Source organism: Oryctolagus cuniculus, chromosome 10 (assembly GCF_964237555.1).
Source record: "Oryctolagus cuniculus chromosome 10, mOryCun1.1, whole genome shotgun sequence".
NCBI lineage: Eukaryota > Metazoa > Chordata > Mammalia > Lagomorpha > Leporidae > Oryctolagus > Oryctolagus cuniculus.
The window spans coordinates 64,895,804-64,912,434 of record NC_091441.1 but is presented as its reverse complement, the minus strand read 5'-3'; the positions used below and the strand labels follow the sequence as shown (position 1 = coordinate 64,912,434).

The following is a 16,631-nucleotide window of genomic DNA, read 5'->3' as shown; positions in this document are numbered from 1 at the left end:
TTTATTTTTTTCAACCATGCAAAACACTTACAACCATTCTCAGCTTCTAAACCACAGAAGCCTAGCAGCAGCCTGCTTCTGGACAGCAGGACACATTCTGACAACTCTTGGTTAACAAACCAAGAAACACCTGAGAGGTCAAACACACATACTCCTGAGATAAGTTCAATACTACTTTAAGAAAAGGATTTAAAAAAAAAAAAAACTTAGCCCATGAAAGGCTATGGTTGTTATGTGATTTTGCCACCCATTTACCTTGAGAAATTTATAAAATTCATTTCCGGTTTTGAATGGAAGGCCCACCTTGACAATCTGTTGTTGAAAGCAATGAATCACACTGCACAGGTTAACAGAAAAGGAAAAGGAGGAAGAGCAGAAGGAGGTGGAAAGGGAGAAAATCCTTGCAACTCAATCGTTCTTAAGCTTACAGCTATATACACATATTGGGAACTCAGTTCTAAAATCTACACATGAGAACAATACATGCAAGTTACTTGTAACGATTTTGTTTTGAGAATTTAACTTCTCTGTTTGGGCAGAAGGGTCAGTTGGACTCAATTCCCTACACTTTTATAGCATGTTGGGCTTACAGTAAGAAAACTGCTCTTAGAACACTTACAGTCTGTACCATACTTAATTATATAAAGTTTTTTTCACTTTTATTCAATAAACATAAATTTCCAAAGTACAGCTTATGGATTACAATGGCTTTTTCCCACCCATAATTTCCCTCCCACCCACAACCCTCCCATCTCCCGCTCCCTTCCCCTTCCATTCACATCAAGATTCATTTTCAATTCTCTTTATATACAGGAGATCAATTTAGTATATATTAAGTAAAGATTTCAACAGTTTGCACCCACACAGAAACATAAAGTGTAAAATACTGTTTGAGTACTAGTTATAGCATTAATTCACATTGAACAACACATTAAGGACAGAGATCCTACATGAGAAGTAAGTGCACAGTGACTCCTGTTGTTGACTTAACAAATTGACACTCTTGTTTATGGCGTCAGTAATCTCCCTAGGCTCTTGTCAAGAGTTGCCAAGGCTATGGAAGCCTTTTGAGTTTGCCGACTCCAATCTTATTTAGACAATGTCCCTAATAGGTGACAACTAACCAAGCACCAAAAAGGAAACCTGTAGTGAAATAGACACTATGAGAAACAATGACTTGATCAGCCCTTGTCCTGACTGTTGATGTACAACTAAATACTTTATCCCTTTTAATATTTTTTGTTCTACTTAATACTATTGGTTGAACTCTGTTTTTTAACACGCAATTATTCTTAGGTGTTTTAATTTAACTGAAAAGTGTTAAATATAAGAGTGGGAATAAGAGAGGGAGAAGATGTACAATTTGGAACAAGCTCAAGCTGACTTGCCCCAAATGGTGGAGTTAGAAACGTGCCTGGGGATTCCAATTCAATCCCATCAAGGTGGCATGTACCAATGCCATCTCCCTAGTCCAAGTGATCAATTTCTGTTCACAATTGATCACACTGATAGGTCTAAGAGTCAAAGGAATCACATAAACAAGGCTAGTGTCTGCTAATACTAACTGATAGAATTAAAAAGGGAGAGAACAATCCAACATGGGAAGCGGGATACACAGCAGACTCATAGAAAGGCAGTTGTCCTAAACAGCACTCTGGCCTCAGAATCAGCCCTTAAGGCATTCGGATCTGTCTGAAGAGCCCATGAGAGTATTATAGGCATGGAAAGCCAAGACACTCTGGCAAAAAAAAAAAAAATAATAATAATAATAAATAAATAAAATAAATGAAAGATCTCTGCGAGTGAGATCCCAGTGGAAAGAACAGGCCATCAAAGAAGGAGGTATATACAGTTTTTATTGCTCCCTAATGTTATCTTTGTAACTTTTTTTCACAAAAAGAATTCATAGAAAGAAGGAATGATTTCTTATAATCCTTTAGCTCTCTCAGTAATTAACATCATGTTTAGCATACTCTAGGATTCACAAAACATTTTCCAGACTAAAATGTGGTAATGAATACAAGGGGTGGACATTGTGGCACAGCAAGCTAAGCTGCCATTTGAGGTGCCTGCGTCCCACATCGGATATCTGAGTGCTGGTTAGAGTCCTGGCACCTCCAACTGAGTCTCCTGTCAATGAACCTGTGAGAGCAGCAGATGGGGGTCTAAGTGCTTGGGTTCTTCCCACCCACATTACAGATTTGCATGGAATTGGGGATCCTGGCCCAGCCTTGACTATTGTGGACATTTTGGGAATGAACCAGCATATGGAAGAACACTCTTTAAAAAAAAAAATCTGTGCATCTTCTACAAACTTTTAAAATGAATGATACAAAAAGAAATATCAGCATTTATGATTCTATATTATGGCAGAAAAATTATCACATGGAACTATGAATTTTCAGAAATCTCATCTGTACCCATGCACATAAACTTCAACAAAGGGGTGCAGAAATTTCTTGTCACTCACATGCTGACAACTCAAACCACACCCAAACAATGAGCTGTCCCCTGGTTCGGAAGTAAGGATCCCTAGGGCACACCTTTCATAATGATCACTAATCAGATGGACTTGACAAAAGCATTTAAAGATGTAATATTCAGAGATCTTAAGATACACAGGCCTGAGAGATTCACCAAGAATTCTATTAGTCAACAGAAATAGAATGAACTAAAGCAGAACATTTAAATGCCCCAACTTCCTCAGTGCACAAGAACTGTCAAAGGCCATTAGTTTTCACTTTCCCCTTTGTTCCTCCAATTATCTGACTATTGTAGGATGCACCTGGAATTTCATTCTTCACTATCATTTTCAATGGCCTCTGTTAGGACTCTAGGCTTCCTATATTTTAAAAGTGAACTTTAAAACAGTCTGAGAAGGTAGTATACAACATCAAAAGGTAAAAAATGGGGGGCAGATGTTTGGCCTAGCAACTGGGACTCCTGCACCCCATATTGGTGTACTTGGGTTTGAGTCCTGGCCCTGCTCCGGAATCCAGTTTCCTGCTAATGCACACACTGGGAAGCAGTGGTGATGGCTCAGGTAGTTGAGCCTGTCAAACACATGGGAGACCTAGATTAAGTTCTAGGCTCCTGGCTTGGGCCTGGCCCAGTTCTAGCTGTTGTGGATATTTGGGGAATGAAGCTCCAGATGCAGTTCTGTGTGTGTGTGTGTCTGTGTGTGTCTGTGTGTGTCTCAATAAATAAATAAAAATATAAAAAATAAACAACAATAGGCCGGCACCATGGCTCACTTGGTTAATCCTCCGCCTGCGGCGCCGGCATCGCATATGGGCTCCGATTCTAGTCTCGGTTGATCCTCTTCCAGTCCAGCTCTCTGCTGTGGCCCAGGAGGGCAGTGGAGGATGGCCCCAAGTGCTTGGCCCCTGCACCCGCATGGGAGACCAGGAATAAGCACCTGGCTCCTGGCTTTGGATCAGCACAGCACCAGCCGTGGCGGCCATTTGGGGGGAGAACCAACAGAAGGAAGACCTTTCTCTCTGTCTCTTTCTCTCACTGTCTATAAGTCTACCTGTCAAAATAAAAGATAAAAAAAATAAACAAACAACAAGATGGTGAGCAGAAAAGATTCCTTTGGCCTCTTTTATGGGGTAGGGGTATTATCTTGGCTAGAAAAGGTTCTACAATAGTGGAACTTCTTTAGCTAAGTTAATTTTTTCAAGTCAGGCTTCATGTAAGATCGTAGTACTGACATCAACTACCTAATATGGAAAATTACAAATCTCTCATCAAATGAGAAGACAACAAACCAAGCAAGTGTGGGTGCACTCATCAGAGAAATCAGCTGTGACCAAGTCATATGTTTCCACCCCCTCTCCGGCCGTCCACCTCCCGGTCCCACAGCCTTAGCTGTCCCTGGACGTGGCCGTCCTTCTCTGGACACAGGCTGGACAACTGCGAGAGAGTGCTAAGACCAAAAGGCCTTCAGGGTATGCAAGAGAGGTCAGCTCAGCAGAAGGAGCACCACTGTGCTCCTCCTCCTTGGCTCCCTCACCAGCAAGAACGAGAGCAAGAATCTGGACAAGCAGTGAACGTGCACCCCAGATTCCAAGGCAGTCACATTTGAAAGCACTTACTCACACAACACACACACACACACACACACACAGAGGAAAGCAGAGTGTGAGCTGGAGGAAAATTACCAAGAGGTAGGAAGGTTTTGAAATCTGACAAACCCTGGCACTAAACGGCTGAGTGCTCCCCTCTCTGAAGTTATAAGGAGTTCACCTCGGTGCGGGAAGAGAAGGGCAGGAACGTGGTGGGCACTGCAACCCCTCGAGCTTCGTCACGACAGCACTGACCTCTGTTCCATGTTGAAAGGCTGTGTCGACAAGATGATTTACTAACTAAAACTGCTGCTGCATGTACATGAGGGAAAAACTCTGTATTTGCTAAAAATAACAAAAGTTGCATTTTATCTGAAATGCAAATGGGAATATCTTTCACAGACTGAATGCTAAACGGAACACAGCCATCACCCCAAGTACATTATGATTCTGTGCCTCTAAAGTTGGAGAGGGCTGTCTGACGTGACGTCACAGCCTGACAAGGGGTCTAGGACCGTGATCAAGCTCCCACCTGAATAGAGTGCCACAGTCGCCACCAGCCTACCCCTCCTTCCAAACAGGAAGTAGAGTTTGCCCTGGTGTTCAGTGGAACAAATCTCTCTCATCCGTTAGAAAATTTACTGAGCACATCAATAGTGAAGAAAATATGTGCATTTCTCCAGCACCATTTTATCTTCAAAATGTTTTCAGTATCACCAGGCATCCTCCTAGGCTTTCTAGGAGCCAAGTGAGTCTCAGTTACTGACAAAAGTTAAGTCGCCTCCAAGTTCCGCAATGACAGATGAAACTTCAGTTACTTAGATTCCTCATCTACAGCTGAATCCATTCGATACACTTGCCAGAAGATAGATCCATCTATTTCCCTTTATCTGCTGCCTGGAGAAGAATCAACTGGTGATTCCTCATTCATCTAGCTAAGGTGTACACTTAGATAAAGAAGAAAACTTTAATTAGACTTGGAAGGTTGATACAAAGTTAAAACTCTTGTAATTGGTACTGGTGATGTACCATTCGCACAGCTAATCAGTCTGACCGTCACAAGGACCAATGCCTGCATTCATTCAACCACTATCCAGCGAACATTTACTATGATTAAAACTCTTGTGCATCCTTTATTTTAAACAGAAAACTTAAAACTAAAAGCAAACCTGATGGCATCCACGGATCAGAAGTTGGTTTGGTCAAGGTGTTCACCTGCTCCCAGTTGAAGTCATCATCTTCAGCTTGACTGTATCCACAGGTGCTGTACGGCTCATCAAAGAGGCAACCACCTAACGTAAAAGAAATAAAAGTAAGGTAAACAACATGAAACCTCTGGAATAAACCATTATGATAGCAGGAAACCATACTACGGTCTGATGTCAAACTCATTTTGATTTGACCTTTTCGCCTAAAAACTGAGGCTCTTCCTCTTCTTGTGCCCTTGCTATATGTTACTGAGTAGTAATCATGTCTCATCCAAACCGCCATACTCCATTGCTCTCCAAAAGAAATCTAACATTGGTAAAAGCCAATCAAAAGTCAAACCTAAGGAAGCATAAAATCCATGCTTTTCAGATGTAAAGGAATCTGGAAAACAGATCCTGCATTCTATTTTTTTTAACTTTTATTTAATGAATATAGATTTCCGAAGTACAGCTTATGGACTACATTGGCTCCCCCCTCCCCATGACTTCCCTCCCACCTGCAACCCTCCCCTTTCCCACTCTCTCTCCCCTTCCATTCATATCATGATTCATTTTCAATTTTCTATATATACAGAAGATCAGTTTAGTATACATTAAGTAAAGATTTCAACAGTTTGCACCCACATAGAAACACAAAGTGAAAAATACTGTTTGAGTACTCGTTATAGTATTAAATCTCAATGTACAGCACATTAAGGACAGAGATCCTACATGAGGAGTAAGTGCACAGTGACTCCTGTTGTTGACTTTACAAATTGACACTCCTGTTTATGGCATCAGTAATCTCCCTATGCTCCAGTCATGAGTTTCCAAGGCTATGGAAGCCTTTTGAGTTCTCCGACTCTTATCTTATTTAGACGAGGTCATAGTCATACCTTTAGAGAAAGGTCATAGTCATACCTTTAGAGAAAGGTACCTCCTTCTTTGAAGACCTGTTCTTTCCACTGGGATCTCATTCACAGAGATCTTTCATTTAGGTTTTGTTTTGTTTTGTTTTTTTTCCAGAGTGTCTTGGCTTTCCATGCCTGAAATACTCTCATGGGCTTTTCAGCCAGATCCGAATGCCTTTAGGGCTGATTCTGAGGCCAGAGTGCTGTTTAGGACATCTGCCATTCTATGAGTCTGCTGTGTATCTCACTTCCCATGTTGAGATACTGCATTCTAAACTTTTAACAGAACTGCCCGTAGGGCTCAATATGTATTCAATAGGAAAAAAACATAACTTGTCTCAACAAAATTAAGAGAGAAATGCTTTCACCACAAATCTGGCAAAATGGTAGAAGATGAGATGCAGGAAACCCACGGACATAGCTCGCAAAATATTTTTCATAGAAGAAGTCTAAATCTAACAGAAATAGGTTTCCGTTTATTACTTTGGAGATTTGAAGTCTTAAAATTTAAAGAGATTGGAAGTTCACTGATAGTTCAAACAAGTTTTAAAAGCAAAATTAAATTCAAAAGTAACATGGTAAATATCTGCTTAATTTTGGTATTACAAATGAAACTATTTAAAGGAGCAAGAAAATGCTAGAAAATGCAGTGTATGCAGAGCAAATCGGCGGTTTCAGCACCAAGAGCAGTCCGCACATTGAGGAGTACAGGTCCTGCCTCATACTCAGCTAAACACTTCCTGGTATTCGAGTTCTGACAGTATCAGACCCTTTCCCTGACACTTCATACAGGGAAAATGAGTGATTATATGATCATATTAATCATTACGAAATTTCTATCTTTTCAATACTGCTATTACTTACATTAATTCAAAATATCCATTATAATTGATTGCCACTGATGGTAAGGGTTCTGGTCAAGAAAAGCATGAATTGAAGACTGACTACATTACGCCTATGATGTGTGTCCTGGTGGTAAGAAGATAAGTGGTCACTGTACAACCTCGGGGGTGGGGGTAAGGGGGACTGAGTTCACCTGATCCAACTTCCCATCCAAATGCTTAAGTCAACTCTGCATCTTCCCGATCAGCCAGCCTCAGACACGTGAAGCACTCAGTATGCTGTAGAGCCTCCCTACCACAAAGAAAATGCCCCTCCAAAAGGTCCTCGGGTAGATATTTGGCCTAGTGGTTAAGGCATCCAGTCCCTGGGTTTGAATCCCACCTCTGCCTCCTGATTCCTGCTGGTGTAGACCATGAGAGGCAGTGGTGATGACAACAGTGACCATGTTCCCACTAACCTCTGTGGGAGACCCAGATTGGGCCGCCACCTCCCTGCTTCAGCCTAGCTTAGCCCTGGCTGTTGTATATGGGGAGTGAACCAGCAGACAGGAGTGCTGGCTCCCACTCACTCTCTTTCTCTCTCTGTCAAGAAAAAAAAGTCCGAACTCTGCTTCTTGAATTGTACCTGTCGATCTTAGCTCTCCTCTAAGGAATGTATAAAAGAAAGCTCAGCTCTGAAAGGAAAAGCTGGTTAGTTGTAAAGAGCTGTCACATTACAAGTCTTCATTTCTCCAGGCAAAACATGCCTTGCTCCTCTCAGTTCCCCCTCTGCCAAGCTTTCCAGACTTTGCCTCCCCTGGCAGCTGCTCTAGAACACTCGTCCTAAAGAATAGCACCAGTAGAATTCAAACAGCTCCTTCCCTGCTAACAGTCAGGAGGGCTTCCGGTTCCCTGGGAGCTGCTGTGAGCGTGCAGTCTCCCCTTTGAAATGAGGCAAATTCGCAACTGCCCATTTGTCCCTACAAAATCTCAGCAGGTCACTTCCAGTGCCTCACTCTTGAAATCTTGATCCTCTCACTCAGAGTCCTCGAGCCATCAAGATTCATGTTACAGAGTGAGCACCCCTAATCCCAAAAGCTCCTAAATAAGAAACTTTCTGAGCACCGACAAGATGCCACAAGAGGAAAATTCCACCACTAACACCATATGATGGGCTGCAATCAAAATGCAGGCACACTATAAATCTTATATAAAAGATTATATAAAATTGCCTTCTTCAGACTATGTGAATAAGGGACATATGAAAACACAAATGAATCTCATGTTCAGCCTTGGGTTTCGTCCTCAAAATCTCTCTATACATTTCTCTCTTTCTGTAAACACACACCCCTCCACCTACCCCCCCCCCTCCCCGCCGTGGGGAGCAACTGGGAGCAACTCGGACTAGACTAAGTTACTGGAATTAAGACTTATTCTATGCATCTGCTCTCCCACAATATGGCGCTGGGAGAGGAGAAAACAGCTTCTACGCAGCTACGTGATGACCTCCAGGAGCTGATCCTGCTCCTGATTGGAGGAGAGCAGCGTACTCGGCGTGTGGGCAGCCGAGTTGGGATTGGTGGAAGAGGACTATAAAGGAGGAGAGAGACAACATGCACCAGGAACATCTAAGGGGAACATCTATCTGAAGGAACACCTGTGCAGCCCCCGAGAGAGCCGGCCGGCGGTGTGCCGCTCCCCTGCGGAAGTGGGGAATGTGGCAGGGGGAACCGCCCTTCCACGGAGGTGGAAGGGTCGGTAGCCAACCCGGGAAGAACCAGCAGCAAACCCGGGGAGGGCCGAGCAGACAAAAGAACAGCGCAGGGTCCTGTGTCGTTCCTCCACGAAGAGGGGGAGCGACATAATGGTGCCGTGACTCGGATATGAAGCCTAGGCAGGGTTTAGTGTCGCTCCTCCACGAAGAGGGGGAGCGACACCCCCCCACACACATATATGCTCACACATTCTAAAACCTAAAAATAATCCCAAATCTAAAAACACTTCTGGTCTCAAGCAAGCACTCCAAGTCACTGACAAAAAAAAAAAAAAAAAAAAAAAAACAAACAAACAAAAAAAAAACCACCACCTTGAATGGGTTATAGTCAAGGAATTCAACTCTGATCCATAGCTTTCTTGTGTTAGCTGCGGGCATGAGGATGACATCTGTGGCCCCTGACACTCATGCCTGTAACATTTTTAACAGCGCTAACCATTCCACTGGGAAGAGCAAACTCATTATAAAAGGTACAGCACTGGCTCCATGTTTCACCTTGACAATAATCGGTCATTTCTCTTTCTCTCTCTGAGTTTTTAACAAGTTTGGCAACAAAGTGGATTTGCTTAAAGCACATAATTCTCACAGCTCTCCAAGAAATGCTGGAAAGACTATGCAATACATTTGTTAGAAAATGTTTCCTCGGGTGCAAACCCTAATTTTGATGTGGAGAATGGCTTCAGAGCTGTTGAAAATAAGCCCAAACAGCAGTAGCACAGATGATACTGCAAAGAGAGAAATAACCATCAATGCTGACAGACAGCACCGTGATGAAAGTCAAGTCCGGAGCGCAGACGTAAACAGAGAGAAGTGGTGGCAGCCGCGCACAGAACAACTCCAGGCTGCTGAGATCAGCCTGCTTCACAAGCCGACTTTGGCGTTGAGACGGAACCAACCATAAACGCAAAAGCATGTGAGCCTGAGAGTGAAACCCAAAGACTAACACGATGCTCATGTGAGGATAGAATTTTCCCATCACACAAAGCTGCTGTTATCATTTGAAAGGAAACATAAAAAGTAAGATGAGGTTCTTTCTGGGCCCATATGGGAGCATGAAGCCACTGAAAAATGGGAGAGCCTACGAATTGACTATTGCCCTAGAACAGATCCCCTGCACATTGATCTTCAGATCAGTCCCTGGCCTTCATCCAGCAGATGTGGGACTCCCAGAACAGCAAAGGTGGTTCACTGAGCTTAAAAAAAAGCAGCAGCAGCAGCAGCAGCAACAAACAACATCAGAACTGAAATAACCAATCACAGAGAGCATTTGGCTTTCAAAGTACTTTTGCATAGCACAGAAGTATAAGGGGTCCAGGGTCAAACACCCCAGGTATTTTTTCATAAAAACTGCAGAGTTCAACGACAGGCCCACTGGCAGGGTAGGAATTCTGTTGCAACTGTACCTTGGTTACCTTAGTATTCCCTAGAGCTGGTACATGGTAACACCCAGCAAATGTTTTTAAAGTAATAGGTAATGAATTCCCCCACATTTCGAGGCAGAATCAGGCTGCAATCATTTTGACTGGAAAGTAGTTAAAGGAGCACAATGTCACTTACACATCAACAATGAACACAACCTGAATACATCCCTCACACACACCCAGTCCTGTCCTGGAGAGCCCCAAACTGAACCAACTGCAAAAAGTGACCACATCACTGAACATGGTCATTTTTATTGTGCTTGAAAACTGTAAGCAGTTAGACGTTAATGAAGTCTCCACAGATGCTGGTCCTCTAACTCTTTTTTTTCTAGCAATAATTAGAGAGCAAGGCTATTGGTCTAGAAAGGTCACTGGTGATGCATGAAAATAAAATAGTATCCTTTGCCTATTAGTGGGATTGATCTTTCTGCTTTCTTTGGAATAGCAGAGAATGACTCAGTTGATTGGAAATAGCATGGAATCATTAAGGTATAAGCTAGGAAGGCCAAGATGACCCACTGTTACCCAGGCAGAAACCTTGGAAGAGCCCTCACGTGAACTGCCACCTCCCACTCAAGTTCCAGGCCCGGAGAAAGACAAAGCAGACAAACAGGCAAGGACTTGAGCTGCCCATTGAAAATCGTATTTGAACATTTCTTTCAGACTGCAACCTACAGTCATGATGTCTTGACTCAGCATACATATATGCACATTTTGGGAAGCAACTTTATCCCTACTAAGCTAAATGAGTATTTTTCTATTTGATTTTGTAAAAGGCAGCTGTAGATTGACTTAAGGGCCCTGCACAGGCTGCCACCTGTGGTCTCTGAGGTTCTGGAATGAGAGCCCTTATGGGCAGCCATCTATTTAGACTAAAGTTATTAATGAGCAGTACTGGGTGAGAGCACTATTTAGCTACTCAGAGAGCTACCTGTGGTCTAGAAAATTCTCCGATATCAACACCTAGCATTTCCTGAACCTGGATGATGTGGCCAGTCGCATTCTGCCTGGAGCAATACATAGTCATCATTTCATTTACTCCTCATAACCAGTATAGGACTTTTATCTCGATCTATCTGACCCGCCCACCTGTTACACTAACCATCCTGCTTAGTGAAATAAGCCAGTCCCCAAAAGACAAATATCATATGTTCTCTCTGATATGTGGCAATTAATATAGAATACAAAAAATGTACAGGAATGAAACAGACATCTTATGATTTGATTGTGGTTTTCAGCCCTTATTTATAATCATGGGGAACCGTGGTCTTTCTATATTTTACTTCTTGAATGTTATGATTTGTGGTGCATTAAGCCTGTGATTATGGAGCGGATTGAAATATGTTTTTCAAAAGCTGAAGAAAAAAAAAGAAAGGAATGAAGGAAGGATACTGAAGGAGAGCGACAGGCAGGGAGGTAAGTATGGTTATCTTAGATTTTCATCTATGAGGGGCTAGCATTGGGCACAGCAGGTAAAGCAGCCTCCTGTGATCCCATATGGGCACTGGTTTGTATTCCAGATGCTCCACCACTGATCCAGCTTCCTGCTAATAGCCTGGGAAAGCAGCAGAAGATGTCCCTGAATCCATATAGGAGACCTGGATAAAGCTCCTGGCTCCTGGCTTTGGCATGGCCCAGCACAGGCTGTTGTGACCATCTGGGGAGTGAACCAACAGATGGAAGATCTCTGTCTTTCCCTCTCTGTGTGTATCTCTGATTTTCAAATAAATCTTTTTTTTAAAAAAAAAGAATTGTACCTATGAAATACATGAAATTTATCCTCTTTATATTAATAAAAAAATTTTAATGCAAAAATGTACTTATCTCATTTGTCTTAAAAATTATAGCAGCAACCCTCCAAATCCATTACCAGTTAACCAGGTATTATGTCTCTCGGCTCTGAATCCACTTACTATTTACTCTGTGAAAATGTGTTCTGGCCCTTTAGTTACTGTGTCTTGTCCCACTGGGCAAAAACCTTGTCAGCAGAGGGTGCAGAGACCCTACAGGAGGGAGAAGGGGTGGACAGGGTGAGCTCCCAAGTACTCAGCAGCAACCAAGGCAGGGTGTTCCCAAAGCCTGGCTATCCCTGGACACCGCCCCCGGCCCCAGGCTCAGCAGGAAGGGCTTCCCTGGAAATCCTCCCCTGGACAGTGCCTGCTTGCATGCTCTCCCTCACACCATCCATAGGTAGAGCCCCAAGGGGCCTCCCCTGCTGTCCACTGGACCAGGACCACAGCCCTGCCCTGCATGGCTCTCCTCCTTGGTGCTCTGTCTCTGCTTGGGGAAGTGGCTTCTCCCTATGCAATCCACCCTCTACATCTGAGGGTTCTGTACCCATGGGTTCGACCAACCACAGATCAAAAAATCTCCAGAATGAACAGGCTGCACCTGCACTGAACCCATATAGGACATTCTTCCTTGTCATTATGCTCTGCACAGTACAGTGTCACAACTATTTCCATAGCATTCACATTGTATCAGGAATGATAAATAATTGAGATAATTTAAAGTATACAGGAAGATGTACATACATTATGCAAACACTCCACCTTTTTTTGTCAGAGACTTGAGTATCCACAGATTTGGGTGGTCATGCGGTGTCCTAGAGCCAATCCCCTATGGATACAGAGGTAGGACTCTATCTGCAGTCCCACCATTCTTCAGAGCTGTCCTTAGTTTGTGCTCACAGTCTCTCATATTCCAATCCCCAGTTACTTACTCTTTGTAATACATTTTTTCCTACTCAAATTACTGCTTCTGTCTCCTGGCTGAATCCTGACCCACCCATTCCTGTCTTCACAAAGGGCAGCTCAAAGTAGTCTAGTGTCTAGGATTTCAGGGTGGGACCAGGAGTAGGATTGAGGCTTGCATCCCAAGGGCATGCTCGTTGAAGCCTGTGCATACAAGGTACAATACCTGCACACTGACATTGATGTGAGCTGCCCTACAAATCAGTTTCTCAAAGTGTTGTTCTTTAGAACCCCGTGGAGGACGACCAGGCGTTCATGTCACAAAGTTACAAGACTTTTGGAATTGTTCTACTTCCAGGGCCAAATTGACTAAGAACCCTCTCCCCATCATTCCTCTATTATAATTATAGCCTCTTAAAGTGATTTTCTAAAAAGACTGTAATACTCCTTGAGGAGTTTTCTGGGACATTATTCTCATTTGTTCTAATTACAGAATGACCCCATTTAAGGCATCCTTTATCAAATGCATAACGTACTTAAATGGGTCTCTCTACAGAGAACACAGATCAAAAAGCAGTGCTCAAGTACCTCCCAAAAATGTGATATGTTCTATTTCCCTAAAATACATGAAACCTTGGGTGGCCCTACTTATTTATTTCAAATTTGACAACTGTATGAAATAAAAGGTTACAAGCTATGCAATTCAAAAGATAAACAGATGGGCTGGCGTGGTAGCACAGTGGGTTAATCCGATGCCTGCAACACCAGCAGCCCAGCTCAGAACACATGTTCCAGTCTCAGATGCTCTGCTTCCAAGTGGGATCCCTGTTACTGCGTCCTGGAAAGCAGCAGCAGATGACACAAGAGCTTGGACCCCTGCCACCCAGGTGGAAGACCAGAATGGAGTTCCAGGCTCCTGACTTTGACCTGGCCCAACCCCACCTGTTACAGCCATCTGAGGAGTGAAGCAGCAGGATGCGAGATCTCTTTCTTCTCTCTCTCTTTCTTCCCACTTCTTTCTCTCCCTCTTCTCCCTCCCCCTGCCACCACCCCCTATCACTCTTTCAAATAAATAAAAAATGAAAGTGAGCTACCACAGAATTATTTTAAGAGTTAAAAACTTAAAAAAAATTAACCTAAACCAACGTGGCAGAGCCTTGCTTCCTTCTTATAAATCAGAGAGACATCTTCATTTAATTGCCTGCCAAACAATAAACGTATATAATGCCTGCTAAACTTCGAATGCGCCAGTGATGTTTAGTGGATCAGACACTAAGCATTATAGAAATGCTCTTCCACATAATTTAATCTAGCAGAAGCTTTTACACATTGCACAGGCATTTAAATGGCTAATCTTATGCTCTATTGTAAAAAAAATGCTATTTGCCAATGGATATATTTTATGTAATACTAAGAAAACGAGTTGTCTTGTCCTTAAAGCTTCTAGGGTTTACTTCATTTACCACATACTTCATTTCCTATCAATCTGTCAATTCCTAATTTTTAAAAAGGCTGAATTGCAATGAACACCCACGTATTCTTCCTATTGATCTTAAAACCTGTTTTTAAAATGGGTAATGGTGCAATTTCTATTCCTAAATATCGTAGAGATGTGCCAAATAACGAGGGACTGGATGGTCCCAGCTTTTCCACATACAAATAAGTACCTCATAGAGCTGCAACTGTATTTAATTAAACCACTTACATGAATTCCCCGTGTTAATTTGAATCTATCTGAATATAGCACTGGTGCTCTTATCCTCGGCCCCACAACACTGAAAACCGTAGTGTAAAAACTAGTTGTTTGGGTTCAGCATTGCAGCACAGGGGGTTAAGCTGCCCATCACACGCCAGCATCCTGTATTAGGGAGTCAGCTGGAGCCCTGGCTGCTCGGTTTCTGATCCAACTCCCAGCTAATGGCCTGGAAAGGCAGCAGAGGATGGCCCAAGTACGTAGGCCACTGCTACCCACATGAGAGATCCGTATGGAATCCCAGGCTCCAGCTTTCAGCCTAGGCCCCAGCCATTGTGGCCATTTGCAGTGTGAACCAGTAGACAGAAGAGTTCCCCCTTCCCTCCCCACTTCCTCTCTCCCTCTTCATCTCTGCCACTTTGCCTGAGCTCTGGCATCACTTGTGTCCCAGGTGCCACCCTGGAGTGATGATTCTCAGTGTGGATCCTGGACCAGCTGCATCTCCTGGAAACTCATTAGAAATGCAGATCTCCCCTCCCCCAGTGCTCCTCAATCAGAACTACTAGGGGCGGGACTCAGTAACCCTCAAAGTGGGGCCGGTTTCGTGGCTCAGCCTGCTACGTGATTGCGATGCCGGCATCCCTTACTAGACTCCTGGCTGGTCCCCTTCTAATCCAGCTGCCTGTAAACGCACTTGGAAAGGCAGCAATGATAGTCCAAGTACTCGGGTCCTGCCACCCTGGCCAATGGGCCCTCTTCCCAGCCCATTTGGCCATTTGGGGGCTAAATGAGAAAGTGGAAGATTCTCTCTCTCTCTCTCCCCTCTCTCACTCTCTCAGATCTTCTGCCTTTCAAATTAATTAATTAATTAATCTCAAAAAAAAAAAAAACCCACAACCCTCAAGGTGATTTGATGCTCACTCATGTTTGGTAACCACTCTTCTGGGCTGGCCTATTTAACTAGAACCTTCTGGGAGCAGCCCCAGGAATCAGATTTTAATAAAGGTCTCAGAATAACCTAATCATTGACCTATTTTAGAAACAGTGCTCTAGATCAGTAGTTTGAAATATTTTTAAGAAGAGGGCTTACCAATTTTTGAAAAAAGACACAACCATCCTGTGTCTATTAATATATTATGTACCTATACTACTTCTATATATGTAGATTATTATAAGTGACCTTCCAAAGTATTTCTAGAAAATATCCAAGTAAGTCGAGGCTTGACTATTTTCTTGCATACATAGATGGATTGTACTGTAGTTCTCAGAAGGGATATGAAGAATGCCTTTTGGAGATCATTCTCTAAATAACTCTTTTCAGTCATAAATACCTCTTTGAATGAGACCAACAGAATAGCATGGCTGGATCAAAGTGTCCAATTCATTGCTCTAATTTCATGCTAAGAAACCCCTGATCTATAATTTTTCTGCTAAGCAGGGCTACTCAAAAAGAAGAGATATCCTAGGTATAAAACGATTCTGTTACTAGTCAGAGACGCCCAGGAAATTAATAAAAAGCAGAATTTCATTTTATGCCCAGTAGCACTCCTGCCAGTTTAGTATAATTTACAAATCCATCTCTTGATGATTTTATTAGCATAAAATCATTATCTGGGACAGCTGATAAAATAAACTCCTGAACTCACTAATATGTAGTACAGCCAAGTATTCAGCAGCCCGCCAATTGTTTATCTTCACTGGGTGCTTATTAACCTAAACTCAACAAAATGGACATCTCTCGGTGAACATTTTTTTTTAGCATAGTACATTCACTGAGTAGAATCAATCTATAAGGCAAAAGTAAATATAATTTCATCTATCCTCTTAGTATATTATTCCAATTTCCTATAATTAAGATAATTTGTTCTACCATAAAAATAGGTAACTTGTACTGTACTTAATTGGGACCAAAGACCTGGGACACAGGAAGTTCTGAACCTGTCAGTTATACCTGCTTTGTTCACTGTAGAAAAAGAAGATACATGGGATGGGGATCTGCAATGATTAAGCACTGCTTGCAACACCAGCGGCCTATGTTAGAGTGCCTGGGTTCAGATCCATTCC

The 16,631-nt window shown here is 42.8% G+C and overlaps 1 protein-coding gene across 5 annotated transcripts in view; it reads right to left on the bottom strand.

Annotated features, from left to right (window-relative positions):
• PTPRM (protein tyrosine phosphatase receptor type M) overlaps nucleotides 1-16,631 on the bottom strand; it is an 869,082-nt gene that overhangs the window by 653,905 nt on the left and 198,546 nt on the right. For all 5 annotated transcript variants that reach the window (XM_008261054.4, XM_008261055.4, XM_051852140.2 and 2 more), the window contains exon 2: nucleotides 5,237-5,359. In XM_008261054.4, coding sequence (XP_008259276.1) covers nucleotides 5,237-5,359 — 123 coding nt within the window. The remainder of the gene's footprint in view (nucleotides 1-5,236; nucleotides 5,360-16,631) is intronic.